This window comes from Columba livia, chromosome 10 (genome assembly GCF_036013475.1).
Source record: "Columba livia isolate bColLiv1 breed racing homer chromosome 10, bColLiv1.pat.W.v2, whole genome shotgun sequence".
In the NCBI taxonomy this organism is placed as follows: Eukaryota; Metazoa; Chordata; class Aves; order Columbiformes; family Columbidae; genus Columba; species Columba livia.
Window position 1 is genome coordinate 9,057,572 of NC_088611.1, and position 15,197 is coordinate 9,072,768.

Sequence of the window (15,197 nt, forward strand, 5' to 3'; positions counted from 1 at the left end):
GCACGGCAGAATGTTAGGGTGGACTCTTGAATGAATTCAGCTGAATGATTTCTCTGTGAGAATGTGTAAACATGCAACTTTATATTATCCTCTGTACTGAAGGGCAGCACTGTGACGGAAGCTGCATCTGCACTCATGATACTTGCAAAATGGAACACTTGTGTGTGGATTTGGGAATAAGAAGCTTCAGAAATGTGTGCAGCAGGCATGTATGCCAACAGGATAACGGGAGTGTCTCTTCATGTGTGCTTGTGTGCTCATTTCAGTGCTTGTATTAGAAACAGGGCAGCATTTATTCTTCAGCGTTTTTTCAGGTCTCTTCTTTATTCCCTGCTAAGTAATTTAAAAATGAAATGTCAGAGTTAACAAGGTATCACCTATTTTTTTTAAATCAGAGAATATAGTTCATTTTTAATTCTTCTAGGACAGATTGGAAGGTGGAAATATGTATTTGGAAATATTTTTAACACATGTTAAAGTTATCAATGTCAGCGTGTAGGCTGGCCAGTTCTAAAACTGATTGCGAATTGTATTTCTGGATACATACCAGCTATTTTAAGTTCTTAAAATATAGTCAGTCATTTGTAGATACTTTGTATTTTTCTTTGCAGAAAGCTCACTCATATTCGCTGCTGACTGTAGCTGCACCATAACTGATATGTTGTACTATATTACATCAGAAGCTGGTAATGGAGAATATAATCTGTTAAAGTGCATCAGGATTTCTGTATCTCAAACACTTAACCTCAAGTAGTGGCTTCAGAATATACACACACAAAATATAAATAAACTTACAAGCTTCTAAATAAAGTCTAAATATATATTCCAAGGCATATATATTTACATTTTAAAAAACAGCGTGAAAAAGCAGGAAAATAAAGCAGTAATTACTATAAAATCAATCCTATTTAGATTCCAGGCTTTTTAACAGAAGCGAGGGCTTTATTTGCAAGAAACTGAAGACAAAAGTAACTCAAGCCAAGGAACTATCAAATGGCTCTTTTTCCTCAGGAGTCCCATGCTGTCTGACCGGGGCCAAATGTTCTTTGTGGTATTTCGCAGTAATTGCAGCATAGGCACAACCATAAACAGCAGCTGCCAACATCATTAGACACACAATTCCGCAGACAACTCCAGTTATGACTACAGTGGCAATTGCATGACGCAAGCTAACAGGCCTTGGCTTTGGTTTGGGTTCACAGTTTGGCCGGCTGCTGTCCCCGTGCTCGTGGTGATGATGAGCGTGCTTCGGAGAACTTCTGTGCTCAAAGCTGTGGTGGTGAATGCTGGCCAGATGGACGTGGGCTGTTGTAAGAGGACATGCCCCAAAGAGCTCATAGGGAACTTTGAGGAGGTCCCTTCCTTTCCGAATCCCTGGTGCTGAGCAGATAATGCCATCACTTATTCCTCCTGAAAAACAAAACAAACCAACCAACCACCAAAAAAAACACACCAAACAGATTTATGAACTTAAAATTCAGTGGCTTCTGAATTATCTTCATATAAATTTAACAGAGAACTGAAGTGTATCATCAGACTTGACTCTATACTTTTAAAAATTTATAACTATACCTTTAAGACCTTTTTCCAGTTAGATCAATGCAAGAAGCAATTCATCAGGATTTAAGTTATCTATGCTTTTATGGAAGAAAAAGTGAAAAACAACAGTGGCTTAAAAGTAAAAATAAGGCATAGATGAAAACAAAGAGGTACTATTAACAGAAAATTAATTCGATTCAAATTCATACTATTGCTTCTTTTTATAAAGAGAAATGGAAACAATATACTGTAAGTAAAGATTTCCCACTTGATTGAAATATGCCATGAAATACTCATTCTTCTGACATGTTATGCTAACTGTAAAGATGCAAAGAGAAAGTTCAGAAAGTTGTATGTATACATGAGCAATGTTTTGAGGCAAGGTTCATGGTAAGAAAATATACAGAGATCTAAAGGAGCTAAGATTAATCAGTCTGTTACCTTGCTCATATGGTAAATTTAATGATTGCTTAGAGCCAGTTTCTGCTCCCTCCCCAAGGATGTTTTTAGTATAACAGGAAATGAAGTAGGAAGCCTCAGTCTTGGTAAATCACACAGTTGTTCCTCAGTGCATAGAGGAACACACAGCGAGTGTAGCCTTCAGGTTTCTAATTAGTCCCTACACCATGGTTTTAGGGGTGTAGTCTGTCGAGTCAACAAGGCCAAAACCAATGTTTACATATTTTAAAAAAATAACTAATCAAATCAGCTGAATTTTCTTCCTCTTCTCTGTCCAAAATAATCCGCCTTTCAGCTAAAGCCAAGCATAGAAATTTTCATCCTGGAAAGACTTTATCTGAGAAAGCAATGAATACAGATGGACCCAAACTGACATCTGGAGACTACTCCACAAATATTGATGACATTCCAAGCCAGATATGAGCACAGCAGCTTGTCTCTTGGTCTTTAATAGCCAAACCCAAAGCATGATTCCAGACGCCTTCAATGCCTTAGCTTGGATGCGGATATAGCTACAGCTCCAAATCCTGCAATTGTGATCCTTCCATGGTTTTAAGTAAAATATGAGTGCTTGGAATAGAAGAGTGGAGTCCCACCTGAACTGAAGAATTCTCTATAATTATTTATGAATATGCACCAAATGTCAATTGCCTGAGTTGGATTCAGCTAAAAATGCTGAAGTCTTTTACAGTTATATTGGACAAAACAGTCAACACTTCAAAATTCAGACAAAATTCCATCTCTAGCCATGTTTTGTTATGACTTGCAAGAAATATCTGTAGAGCCACAGTACTGTTTTATCTTAAGTATACAAGTAATGGGAAATATTAATGTGCAATGTAACTAATTTTTCTTTATGTGATTCACACAGGTAATTTCAGTGAACATAAACAGAGAAGAGAACATAGTATTTGGGCTTCCTTTAAAACTTGTTGCTAAAATGAATGTGTAAGTTTCATATAACTTAATTTAGGTAATCTATGCAATGTTTGGGAAAATGAAAGGGCATCGCTGAATATCTAATCAACATGGGGTTTTGAAATAAACTACAATACTTATGCTGCTGGCAAAATGATTATTATAATCTGATATGTTTATCTTGGATCATTACATTCTTCTCCACAGAGAAGTCAGAAACCCTGCTGAAATTTGTTGTGGGGAATGGTTCCAGCATAATATGGCTAAAGCCCTGGGATAATGTAATATTTTACCAATTCAAAATATCAAGATTTTAACTATGAAGCCTTTTTTCTTTTCTAAAAGGTTGCTTCTTGCAATAGCTTTACCTCACTCAGAAACTATTCCTGTACTAATTGTGCCCCTGCATAGCCAGTACAGTTTTCCAGCTGGCCTGTAGAGTTCCAATGCCTGATAATGGCATTCCATTCCATCACAGGCAACATGGACCATCTTCACATACACTGTGTTGCAACATACTGTGGGTCATTTCCGTATACAGACAGATGATCAGTAGTTTGATCACATGCAAGCATCCCAACATGATTTAGAGAAAAGTGAATTGCCCTGCTGTTCTGAATTCTCAGAGTCTGACCATGCCTCCTGGGATAAATATATTAATTTATTTAATACTTAATTCCTTTAGAGTTAAATTATATAATCTTTTCTACAGCATAACTGATGAAGACATTTAAAAGCACGTGTGACCAAAATATGAGGCTACTTTTACTTATAAAATTCAGTTTTCTGCATTTGATGGCATTACACTTTTCTGTCAGGAAATTGTCAGTGAATTTAGTACCTGTTCTGGATAACAACAAATTAGGAAGCAATACTAGACAAGAATAAACTTTTTCAAAGTGTGATATACATTTTTAGGTAAAGTATTCTTACAATATTAAAGAGCTACTACCAGATAATTTCTAGAGGAATTAGAATCCCGAGTTCTCTCAAGTTAAATTCATATTGATATCTGTCTTGAAGTTTACCCTCATGCATCAGGTTAAAAGCTTTTAAACAGTAGGTTAGTTTCTAGCAAAAATGTATTGGTAGAATTAAAGGAAGTTTATATGTACAAGTATATTTGTTATATATGGATATATATACATACACATGCAACACATGTACATTTCCAGAATCTTTCTGCACATACTATATGACCATGTGTGTTTACTTTCTTTCTCTTTGTGCAAATATAAAGTTCCTCTGTGATTCTAGTTTGCCACCTGTATTTATGAACGCATCTGTTTTCTGACCTATGCATAAGAATATATTATAGTGTGCTTATTTGAGGAGATGATCTACGGTGTGTGGTAAATTGTTAAGCTGTAATAGTGAAGATGAGGCAGATGCTGTTTAAGTGTTCTCGTGTGCATTGTATGTAATGAGAAGAATTCCTTACCTCTGTACAAAAAGCTCTCCAGCCACAGTTTCAGGCCAAAGACATTACAATTACATTGCCAGGGATTATCTTTGAAAAGGACCACTTTCAAGTTTGGAAGTGACTCCAGCAGAACTCTTTCCATTTTCTGAAGTTTGTTATGCTTCACAGACAGCAATGTTATATTCCCTGTGCTGTTTCCGAAAGTCTCAGGCAAACGTATAATGCTGTTGGATGACAAGTCCAGTTCTTTTAGGTGTGGGAGGAAACTGAAAGTCTTGTTTTCTATATAATGAATCAAATTTCTGGTTAGGTTTAGAACCTGTAGATACCGTAATTTTTGGAAAGCACCCGGTGCCAAACTTGAGAGAGAATTATTAGACAAGTCTAAGATTTTGAGCAATGGTGTTCCAGTGAATGCATTTTGGTTGATTCTCCAAATATGGTTATTCTGCAACTGTAGTATCTGAATTTCAGGAGGTAAACGGGCAGGAATTTCAGTAAAGCCTCTGTTCTTGCAGTCTGCAGTCTTCGAAGCTGTATGGCATAGGCATTTATCAGGACATCCATGAGCTGCATATATTAACAAGGTGACACTCAAAACCAAAAGCCTTTTACCTGTATCACAAGTGAAAATAGATTTTAAATTTGTTTAGAATGTTAGTCTTTTGGCAATATACAGATCATTAATGTGGCCAAAGGATATACAGCTTCTTAATAGGCATTAACGTAGATAGCATAAAGAGACTCCATCTATTTTACAATGCATCAATAAATCACAGATAGTATTCTTATCATGCAGAATGAAGTTAGTGCTCCCATGGTCTTAAAATGAAGTACTTCCCATGGTTTTATCTTAAGTACAAATGGTTTTTAGGAGGATTTGCTATCAGCAAAGCAGTGATGGTTTTGAAGGGAATGTGACAGATTTCCTAAAAATATTAAATTGGAATGTTTCTCGTTCTGTGGTTGTAAACATCTTTAAGGAATCTTGTGTCAGAAGAATTGCAAGTACAACTTTTATTTTTCTGTGTTTTTACTAATTGTACTACCTAAAAAGAATGAAGTTAATATTCCATCAAAAGAAAAACAAGCCTCAAAGATATTGGTATATAAGCAGTTAACAGCACTTTTTCAGCAATCCAGATTATGTAAGTTTGTTCTTTAAAATATCGATGTTTATACTTATTGCTTTAACTCCCTTATCTGAATGCCAACTGTACTTCCCAGAGATACAAGTTTCTACACAATCAGCAAACATTTGTCAAGAAGCTGTTAAAAAGGAAAATGAGTTGATGGGAGTACTTAGTAATTTTTAATATTTATAATTATCTTCTATTCCCTGATGTTCAGGTCAGTTTTAAATGAAAAAAAAAAAAACAAATAAACAAACAAAAACAACAACAGAAAATCTCAACCGGTTCTTACCATTCGTCTCTTGCTAATGATCTTACTTTGAAAACAAGGTGTCACTTAAAGCTCTGCATGCACTACATGAAATAAAAAAAAAAAAAAACAGACAAAAAAAAAACCCAAACCAGATCATGTTGAATAATTAGATTTCTTTTGATGAAAGACAGTCAGAATGATAAATCCTTCTGTAACATTGTTTTTGAGATGCCTCAAATGATTTTTACTATTTCAAAATGAAAAACATTTTAGTTACTGCTCGAAACTTTTGGAAATGAAAGGACATACTGCGTATTGGCTTACAAGATCAAACATTACTTAGTAACAGGGAATACTATATTAAAGGAATAACAGTCCTATAACATTGAATATGATAAATGTATAAATGAAGGTTTTATTTTGACTTTACAATTTGTCACAAACTACTCATTGATTTTCACTTGAAAATGAAATTGTATTTATATTAAATTTATACATAAACTTTTGCAAACTGAAATCTATGTTGTAGAATTCACTTGAAAGAATTGAGCATTCTTGTAAGCAAGGTAAGCAATATTTTCATTTCCTTACATTGTTCTGCAACAGTTGGCTTCAGAAACTGAGACACAGCTTCCAATGTAGAGTTAAAACAAATTATGCTTGGAAAGGAAATGCTTAGAGAACAGAAAAAAAAATCGTTATTGATCTGAATGCTTAAATATCTCACCTTTCATTGTGTGTTGTTTGTTCTTCACCTTGCAGAAGATTCAGTCCAGTTTTCTGATGTAGAACAGTGACAGTTTGTTCTGATTTCGTCTTCAAATCTGTAATTTGCTCATCCAGTTTTCTTCCTGTGTTTTCTGGTGGTTTTGGTTTTGTTTGTTTGGTTTTAGATGGTATCTGTCGCTTGTGTAGAAGTGCAACTATTTCCAGTGAGTTACTCCATCAGCCTTTGATTTTTTACTTTGTCACAATCTTCCCCTTCACCTCCCTCATCCATTTAGGACTCTCAGAGACTTATTCTGCCTCTTAATCAGTCGACAGGCCATGCAGAGTGTCTGTCAACTCTAACTGGACAGCTGTAACATACAAATAATGACCCATTTTGATTTATTTAATCTGCCTTAAATGCAAGGCACAAAAATAAAGCTGCCTTTTAAAATCCAGTATAGTTTCTGAATTCTAGTGGATTATTAGCTATGCTGTGTCAATTTTTGCAAGACCAGATGACTCTGAACATGAATTGTGATTGTCCTGGGCTGTGATGGGAAGCAGTGGAGTGTATAATATCACTACGAATAGGCTGTAGGTTGATGACATGGTTTTGACAGTGCACTTGTTTGCTCTCCTAAGCTAATCCATCTGACATCCATTAGTTGCGCTGACAGGATTTTCTTCCATGGGAACACAGGACTGGTGGCTCCTTCCATAAATATGGCATACATATTTGTATGGTCACCAAGAATACTGAACAGATTTATTTATTTTCAAAGATACTGGAAAGAAATGGCAGACAATATTGAAATGTGTTTGTATGGTGCCTTGACTTCTCTCTTTGTTACTGCTTCAGTATAACTCATTCATGCTGTACCATGTACAACAATAAAAGGATTAATGACTTGTGACTATGAAGAAACTCAAAGATGTTTAAAGGAATGAGTATATAATACAGTTAAGGCCATAGGATCACTCCATCTGATAGCTGTCCTATGAAGAGGGAAGCAGTGCAATCAAAAGCTATCACCTATTCTTATATATATCATAGCTTTCCAGTTCAAATTCTGCTTTTAGGTGCTTTTGAAAAGATCACACAAAGCTCACTTTCTGGGCCAAAATGTCTATGCTATATGCAATGCTATAGAAGCAGTCATAGAAAAGTGAGTTAATCAGGTTCAACCTGCTGTGGAAAGCGGGGTCTTACAAATTACCCAGGGTCCTGTCAAGCTGAGACTTGAGTATTTCCAGCAAGGGAGATTTCATCACTTCTCTGGGCAACCTACTCCAGTGTGTTACTGTTCTTAGCATCACTGATTTTGTCTTACATCCAGACAGAGTTTTCCTTGAAGCAACTTGTGTCCCTCACCTCTTGTTGTGTCACCATGCATCCTTGTGAGGAAAGTAACCCCATCTTCTCCATAGCTACCTTTTAGTTACTGAAAGTCCGTGTTTCGATCTCTGCCACCCTCAAGCACTAAGAGAGAACTGTAACTGTTATTGTTGTATGCTTTGCTGAATTGTTTCTGACACCGGTCGAGATACCCAAAGGAATAGTGAATGCTGCTGAGCAGTGAAGGAGAATGCAGAACAACTGACGTTCTGTAAAGTAAACATGACTGGTAATCTTGAGGATTCTAGGATTATTGCTATGAATGGCAGGCCACACTGTTGTTGACAGTTTTGATGAATGACACATCATCCTGATACAGGATGAAAGTCTGCAACGTATTGTAGAGCAATACTGTAGATGTAGATTACCTGGTACTATAGTCATACTAAGTAACTCAGTTTTACAATGGTAAAGGGAGATAAGCTTAAAGATCTACTGTCATGTACTTTAAATAAATGTCAGGTTAAAACAAAAGCTTCTCTAACCTTTGTTGTACAATACATTTATTTGCTATGTCCTTTCCCAACTCATGTATGTGCACACGTATACAAACACATAAGCAGATCTATCTTAAATAATACCAGTGAATCATTTTAATGAAGACAGAACTAAATGTAAAAAGGGCTACTATAAAATATCATAATCCTTATAAGTTGTAGCCTTGCTAGCTGCAGATACTCTGCTTTTTTGAAGAACAAATTTACCTTAGGTACTTGTTGCTTCAGATGACATCCCTCTGTCCTTTCAAGAACTCATCACTTGGATGATAGCCCTCTTCATGACTTTTGATCATACTGCAGGAAGTACTAGCTATTATGTTATTGTTTTCTGGTATGATAAGACTTTTTCACACTTTTAAATTCTCTTTGTTGTCTAAAATTTTATTTTAACTGATGAATTCAAAGGGTTTCTTTTTAAGTTGTTTTTCCTTCTTAACTAATGTTTGCTGACCAGGTGGGCTTTCAAGCTCCCACAGCAGTTAGTGTCATCTAACGAAGGGCTTAAAGAATGTTTCTTAACTGCCTCTCTAATTTTAGGTAAGTCTTTGCTACTATAATTGTATTATTTTCAGCACGCACCATATTAAAGAGCTGTTCATAGAACCAGGTCACTGAAAGTCAAGCACTGTGGGAGGTTCAGTTCCAACAATAATGCAAATGTTCTTTTATGTGCTCTGAATTGTGGTATAAGAAGCTATTACTTTTAAAAAATCTTCATGCAGAGTACAGGTTTGGAAACATATGATTAAATGTGTTGATTTGCTGTTCATGTAGATGTGGCTATTTTTTCCTTAGATTGAGAACTCTGAACGCACATAATTTGTAAACAGAAGTTTCTCCAACCTGTAATCCATGTCCTATTCCCATTTATCAGTAATAATACTTTGGTTATGACACAGAAGTCTGATGTGGTGAAAATTATAGTTGTGACACAGGTAGAGATTTGCCAGAAACAGAATAACCATGAAATCTACTCTACTTCTGGCCTTTTGAACAACCAGCAGGATTCCTTTCAGTTGTCTGATGTGGTGCAGCAACTGTGTTATTGTGACTGCTTAATTTAACTTGTGCCTTGTTGTAACAAGATACGTTTCCCATTGCAAATAGCAAGGCAGCCCAGTGCACTAATACCCTGTCCCTGTTGGCTGGTGGGGGCAGTTCAGTGTTTGCTTTGCCAGCAAACGCTTTGCTGCAGCAGTTATTACCATTAGCTTTAAAGGCCTAGCATGTGTAAGAATCATCTCTTTTACAGAACATTATGTTAATTAAATTCTAGCAGACAGGAAACAATTTAAATATTTCAAATATTTAGAGGCTACAGCATTCAGATTCCTCTTCACTGCATATAAAATCCAGGCAGACATAGTTATATAAAAAAAAATGTTCCTAAGACCACAGCAGACAATTCCTATACATTCTCTTTATTAGATTTATTTGCCTTATGCTTTTGAAGCATGGGAAGGTATTAAAACTGCAATACTTACAGGGAAATAGGATGCTCTTTCTCCTTACTAACCTGTGTCTCCAAATTGGTAAAACAGCTAAACTCCTGCTGAAGACCCCAAATGCAACTCTCATTTTGGTTCAGGACAAAAAGTAATTCAGATTTTTTAGTGAAATCGTCCATACCTCTGTTGTTACAGTACTGCATCATGGAGAAAGATCTTGTCCTTTCCCAGCTATGAGTCAGAATGCAGTGCAAATAAGGATGACAGGATATAAGAAACCCTTGAATCCTTCATGTTCTTCTTTCTACAAAGTCAGTCCTTGTACTCTAAAAGATCAGAACCCTCTCAACTTTGTCCTGACAGGGTACTATGTTTTCAAATGTTGATAAAAATTAGGGGAAGGCCCTGGATCTTACTTCTGCCTACCTTTCACGAGAGAAGTGTAAAGCAGTGCATTAAACCAAATTCTCTATACCTTAGATCTCTACCTTAAAAAGTTGGCCATATTTTTCATAAGAGCTCAGTGCATGGATTTCTTCAGACATCTTATTCCTTAGGTGTAGAGTAAGGGGAGAGCAGTACCAGCTAGAGAATAACAACATTGAATATTTGTTATCACAAAACATATGGAGACACCATGGTATCTAAAAGGTCATTTGGGTCTGTCCTTGGCAGTTGTTATGAATTGTTTGGTGATATCCCTTTAAGGTGAGAAACAATATTTTGTAACACTAGAAATGATGAAAAGGGTAGAAGTTGTGATGTTGTATTTTTGATCTCTGACCTCAAGGGAGAGATCTCAGTTTTATTCTTCTCAGTGGCTTGTTTTGCCTTACTTAGATACATCTGGTACTTGTTTATACAATACATAATTAATCTATGAAACACATTGTTGAAAGTTATCCTTAGGCCAAAAGATTTGTAGGATTCATATATAATCTGGAGCCATAGTTACTTCATGGGGCAAAAAATAATTTAGAAAGGATATAAACTTTCACTCTTAAGGCCTTTAATCAACCACTAATGACAGAAGTTATGGAGAAAAACCTTTTCCTGTAAGCTGGGTTTTTTTCCATAATTATTATTTATGGGAATTTTTACACCTCCCTCTGACACCTCTAGAAGAGGCCAGTGTGTGAGATGTAATAGTGGACTAGATGAACTGGAATACGCTGCATTACAGGTGGAAAGTTACACTGGAGGAAGGGGTAGATGAGGGGGACGTAGAGCCTGCTAGTTGCAGCCAGCTGCATACTGGTGAGGTGTGTGCTGGAGGCTCAGGTGGCACCACTGGGGCTGCCTGGCTAAGCACCTTCTCGCTTTAGGTCACAAATCTATTAATTCCCAGACCACTGTTTGGTTCAGTCCTTTGTCTGCAGTTTTTTTCATTGTTTTGCTCCACTAAAGTGATGCAAGACTTTCAAAACAGTAGGTAGGTCAGCCAGAAATTTGTTGTTGCATCATAACTCTAACATGATGTAGTTAGGAGTTGGTTTGGCTTCTACTCCTTTTCCCATAACTAAATGAACAGACATATATGAAGCTGAGATGGGTTTACTTGCAAAATGCTCAAGCACTAACCTTACAGTGTGCTTCAGTAGGTAGAAAATTTATTAGAAAGAATGCAAGACCTTCAGAATGAGGAGAAGCACAGTGAATAGAGTTGCTGGGCTTCTGCACCTTAATTGCAAGTTAGATGAAGTTGCAGCAAGGGGCAGATTATGTGTCAGCATAATAGTTAACTAAAATTCAGTGTTAAATTTGGAAATTCCTGTGTTTACAGGCTCAAAAGGGCTCTTTTTGCACTGGTATCTGCACAGTAATCACTTGAACACTAGAACTTGCAGAAGCAGGGGTGGCGTTTGTTGCTGTAAAATGTCAAATAACTAAACTTCTGTAATTCTTCCAACACTTTGGAAATAGCCATGGATATTTTTTCATTAATTTAAGCAAGGTACTAAATAGCCTGACATTAAAATTATGCAGCTGATAAACATTAAATATGTAATTTTTGTGGATTTAAATGTCAGCATATACTTAAGTATTCTATTGGACATGGACTGATGTGCTTAGTACCTTTGGATTCAAGCTTTGATGGAGTATTTCCCTTTGATGGAGTTTCTTTATAAGAGAAAAGGTTTAAGCCCGTAACTCCTGAAGAAATCTTAATTGTCTTGCAGCAGGTGAAGCATGATGTGCCCATCTACCAACAACATTATAGCGTGCATGATACCAGACTATAACCGTCTTCAATACTGGTGTGTAGCAGTTGTGTAGCTAGCAGGCCCCTGAACATGACAGAAGAATAGAAACTGGAATATCACTGTTCATTGCTGCTGGGACCATTTCACAAGTGGAGTAAGGATATTGTAAACATTTTCCATATGACTCCAATGAACAAGAATGGGCCTGATACCTACACTTGCTGAGGAAGTTCTTCATTTCAGTAGCAGATTAGTTTTATAAGGCAGTACACAGTTTACTGCTTTTCTTGTTTCTTTATTATCTCTGTATTTCTGTGCCATCTCTACCACCTTAATTCCTACAGCAGCAGACACCAACAGTCCTCTGTATATGACAACATCCTAGAGGTCACATGGCATGCTGTTATCCCTTCATTTTTCCCCTCTCCTATTTTTAAACTGTAAGCAAGTTTTAAACACCAAGTGTGTTTTTAAAATACCCTTTACTCCACAGAATGTTTTAAATGAAGTAACAGAGTAAGCCAGATATGTAGATAAACTTCTCGTCACTCAAGTTTAGTTAGTTGTGCTGTTTTCAGACATGATAAATTCTTGGGAAACTTAGCTGGTATGAAGGATAAGGATGTTTCTGTTCAGGATTTGTAAAATAGGCCACTGAGAGGTCTTTTATCTTTAAAAGAAAAAAAAAAAAAAGAAAAAAACCCTTTCAGAGGGCATTTTATTAATGATAATTACAATACTGGAAAATCTGGTATAGATTAGCTAAGAACAGTAACAGTGTATCCAAATGGAACTGGTTGGATAATTAAATTCCTTTAATAGGTACTGAAATTTAAACCTCTTGATCCCTCTGACGTAAGCATAACTCTTAAAAGTCACGGAACTTGATTCTCAAAGTGTAATGTGGGAGCAAAATATTGGGATGATGATTAAGGTTTTCAGATACCCTGGGAGGAAATTTATGCAGGAGTAAAACAAAAGGCATTTAAATAAAGAATTAAAAACAAGCAAAAAACCAAACCAAACAACAAACAAAACCCCGACAACAACAAAAAAAGTGCTGTATCAAACACTGACCCCAAAGTTATAGCTATGGAATACAAAAAGAAGCTTTAATTAAAGCCCTGTTTATATAGGTCTGTAGTTTATACCTGCAGTAATGAAGCAACTTGACTGGGATAACCTAATGGCAACTAAAGGACACTAAAGATTGAAATCTTTAAGGAACATCGTGTTTCCACTACACTCTTTTTTACCTGTTCATTATTATCATGTCTTTTTTGACTATATGTTCTGTATGTCTGGTTTTGTTTCCTATTAATATTTTTCATGCTGAGAATCACAAAAGGTCCTAATTCTATGATTTATTTTCTTATTAATAATTAATAAATAATTATTTTTTAAAATTGTGATTGCAATTTACAGAGTATCTGCAGTGTATAATATTTGCCTTGACTTAGTAAAAAGGAAAATTGCTTACTGCCATTCAATACAACGTATCAAATGCCTGACATGCTGTTTGCTAAGTAAGAAGGAAAATGTTTTAAGATTGGCATAAATGATGAAGTCATGCTACTCATAATACTGAGCCATGCCTAGTTTTTATTTGTACTAACCAAAGTTATCTGCAAGCTTTTAACTGTGATTTCTATCTTACTGTCCCCTAAGATGCTTGAAGGATGAACTTTCTGGGTCAAGCACATGCATTAGTTGAGAGGATAACAAATTTATAACAGCAGTTGGAATGCCTGTGGGCAAGTATGAAATAAAAATACTGTACAAAAATAGATTATTGCCCTAAAGTTCAGGCAACATTTAAATGTTGACTACATCTTTTTGCCTTCAATGTTTATATCTGACTTTTGCTTCATCATCACTGAATGATGCTAAAGTATACAGGTAATACATATTATCATATAACAGAATCCCTTTTTATCCAAAGGCATTTCTGTTTTAGTAGTATTTAATTTAAGGCATGATCTCAGAAGTTCCCAACATAGTTGAGCTTCCTCTGTCCACATAGCTGTAGCTGTTTTCGTCAAAATGGTTATGTTTTGACCTTCTTTATTTGCTTTCATTCGCTTCTGCTGTATGTTATTTTGGAACATAATGGCAGGGCTGACCTTGGCTACTCACGTTTTGGCTGAGAATTTTCATCGTTTTTCCTTTTCAGAATGACAGTATTTGCTCAGTGTCCATTTTCTCTGCATCTCTGTGTTTCAGCAGAGTTAGAATAGATGAGTTCAAAGAACAGTACTACTGGCTTCTCTGTTTCTTGAAGTACTCATTGAGAGAAGTAGGCTAACTTCTTTTAGAAGATGAAGTTATGCATCATATTATGCATCATATGCCTAGTTTGGTGAAAGTAGTCATTTCCATACCTGTGTTTTTTAGTGTCAGTAAGATCTTAAATAGGTTTTCCTTAGCTACTGCTGCAGATTTCCTTTCTATAAATGCTTTAGGAAGAAGAAAGAGCAGAGAGCTCCCTCTGTAATTTGTAGTTTGTGATGATTTGGAGATGTCATTTTCCAAACAGGCACTTAAGTGAATATTTGTATTTCACGCAACTGAAAGGAGCTGTAATAGAGGCTTTTCTGTGGAAACTAAACACTGTCGACTATATGCCATCATCTGGTCATACCTTTACATGTTGCATTCTTAACTTTGGAGTTAAGGGATACCTATTTTAGAAGATCAGTCCTGTAGACTTTCTTAAATTGAAAATGTGAAAACAGTTTTGAGAAAAAAGTAGGCACCAGCCTATCTGAAGGAGCTGCATAATGCTCAATTCTCTGTAAGAATTCATCTGAACAGAACTTGGCTGAAATCAGTCATGCAGAACACCATTTCAGTTGCATCATAATATAGCACAGATTTACACTACAGTAGTCAAAAACCTGTTTATCTCCAATTCTCTTCATTGTGGGTTCACAGTACTTCTGCAAGACATGTCTTGCAGCTATAAGTATTCCTAAATAAATCTTTCATTGAATTCAGCAGAGATATGACGAAGTATAATTTGTACCTTTTCATCAACATAGCATTTGAACTGCAAGTGTAAGTATGGTACAACCCTTCTGTTTTTCTGAATAAGAATCATATTAAATGGTGAACAAAACTGATTGCTCAAAGGTATAAATCTTTTCGGACCTTTTTTGGACAGATGATGACACCTGTCAGACCTAGGTTTCTAGTGTTCTTGTGAGGCTAAAT

The 15,197-nt window shown here is 36.0% G+C and overlaps 2 protein-coding genes across 10 annotated transcripts in view; one reads left to right on the forward strand and one right to left on the reverse strand.

Annotated features, from left to right (window-relative positions):
- The window catches only part of CACNA2D3 (calcium voltage-gated channel auxiliary subunit alpha2delta 3), a 458,229-nt gene that overhangs the window by 389,083 nt on the left and 53,949 nt on the right, over positions 1 to 15,197 (forward strand). The window lies entirely within an intron of this gene.
- LRTM1 (leucine rich repeats and transmembrane domains 1) lies at positions 381 to 8,900 on the reverse strand. The gene is made up of 3 exons (XM_021283227.2): positions 6,453 to 8,900; positions 4,358 to 4,954; positions 381 to 1,410 (listed from the first exon to the last, which is right to left on the reverse strand). Exons 1-3 carry the CDS (start codon positions 6,457 to 6,459, stop codon positions 974 to 976), a joined length of 1,041 nt encoding a protein of 346 aa, XP_021138902.2. The 5' UTR covers positions 6,460 to 8,900; the 3' UTR covers positions 381 to 973.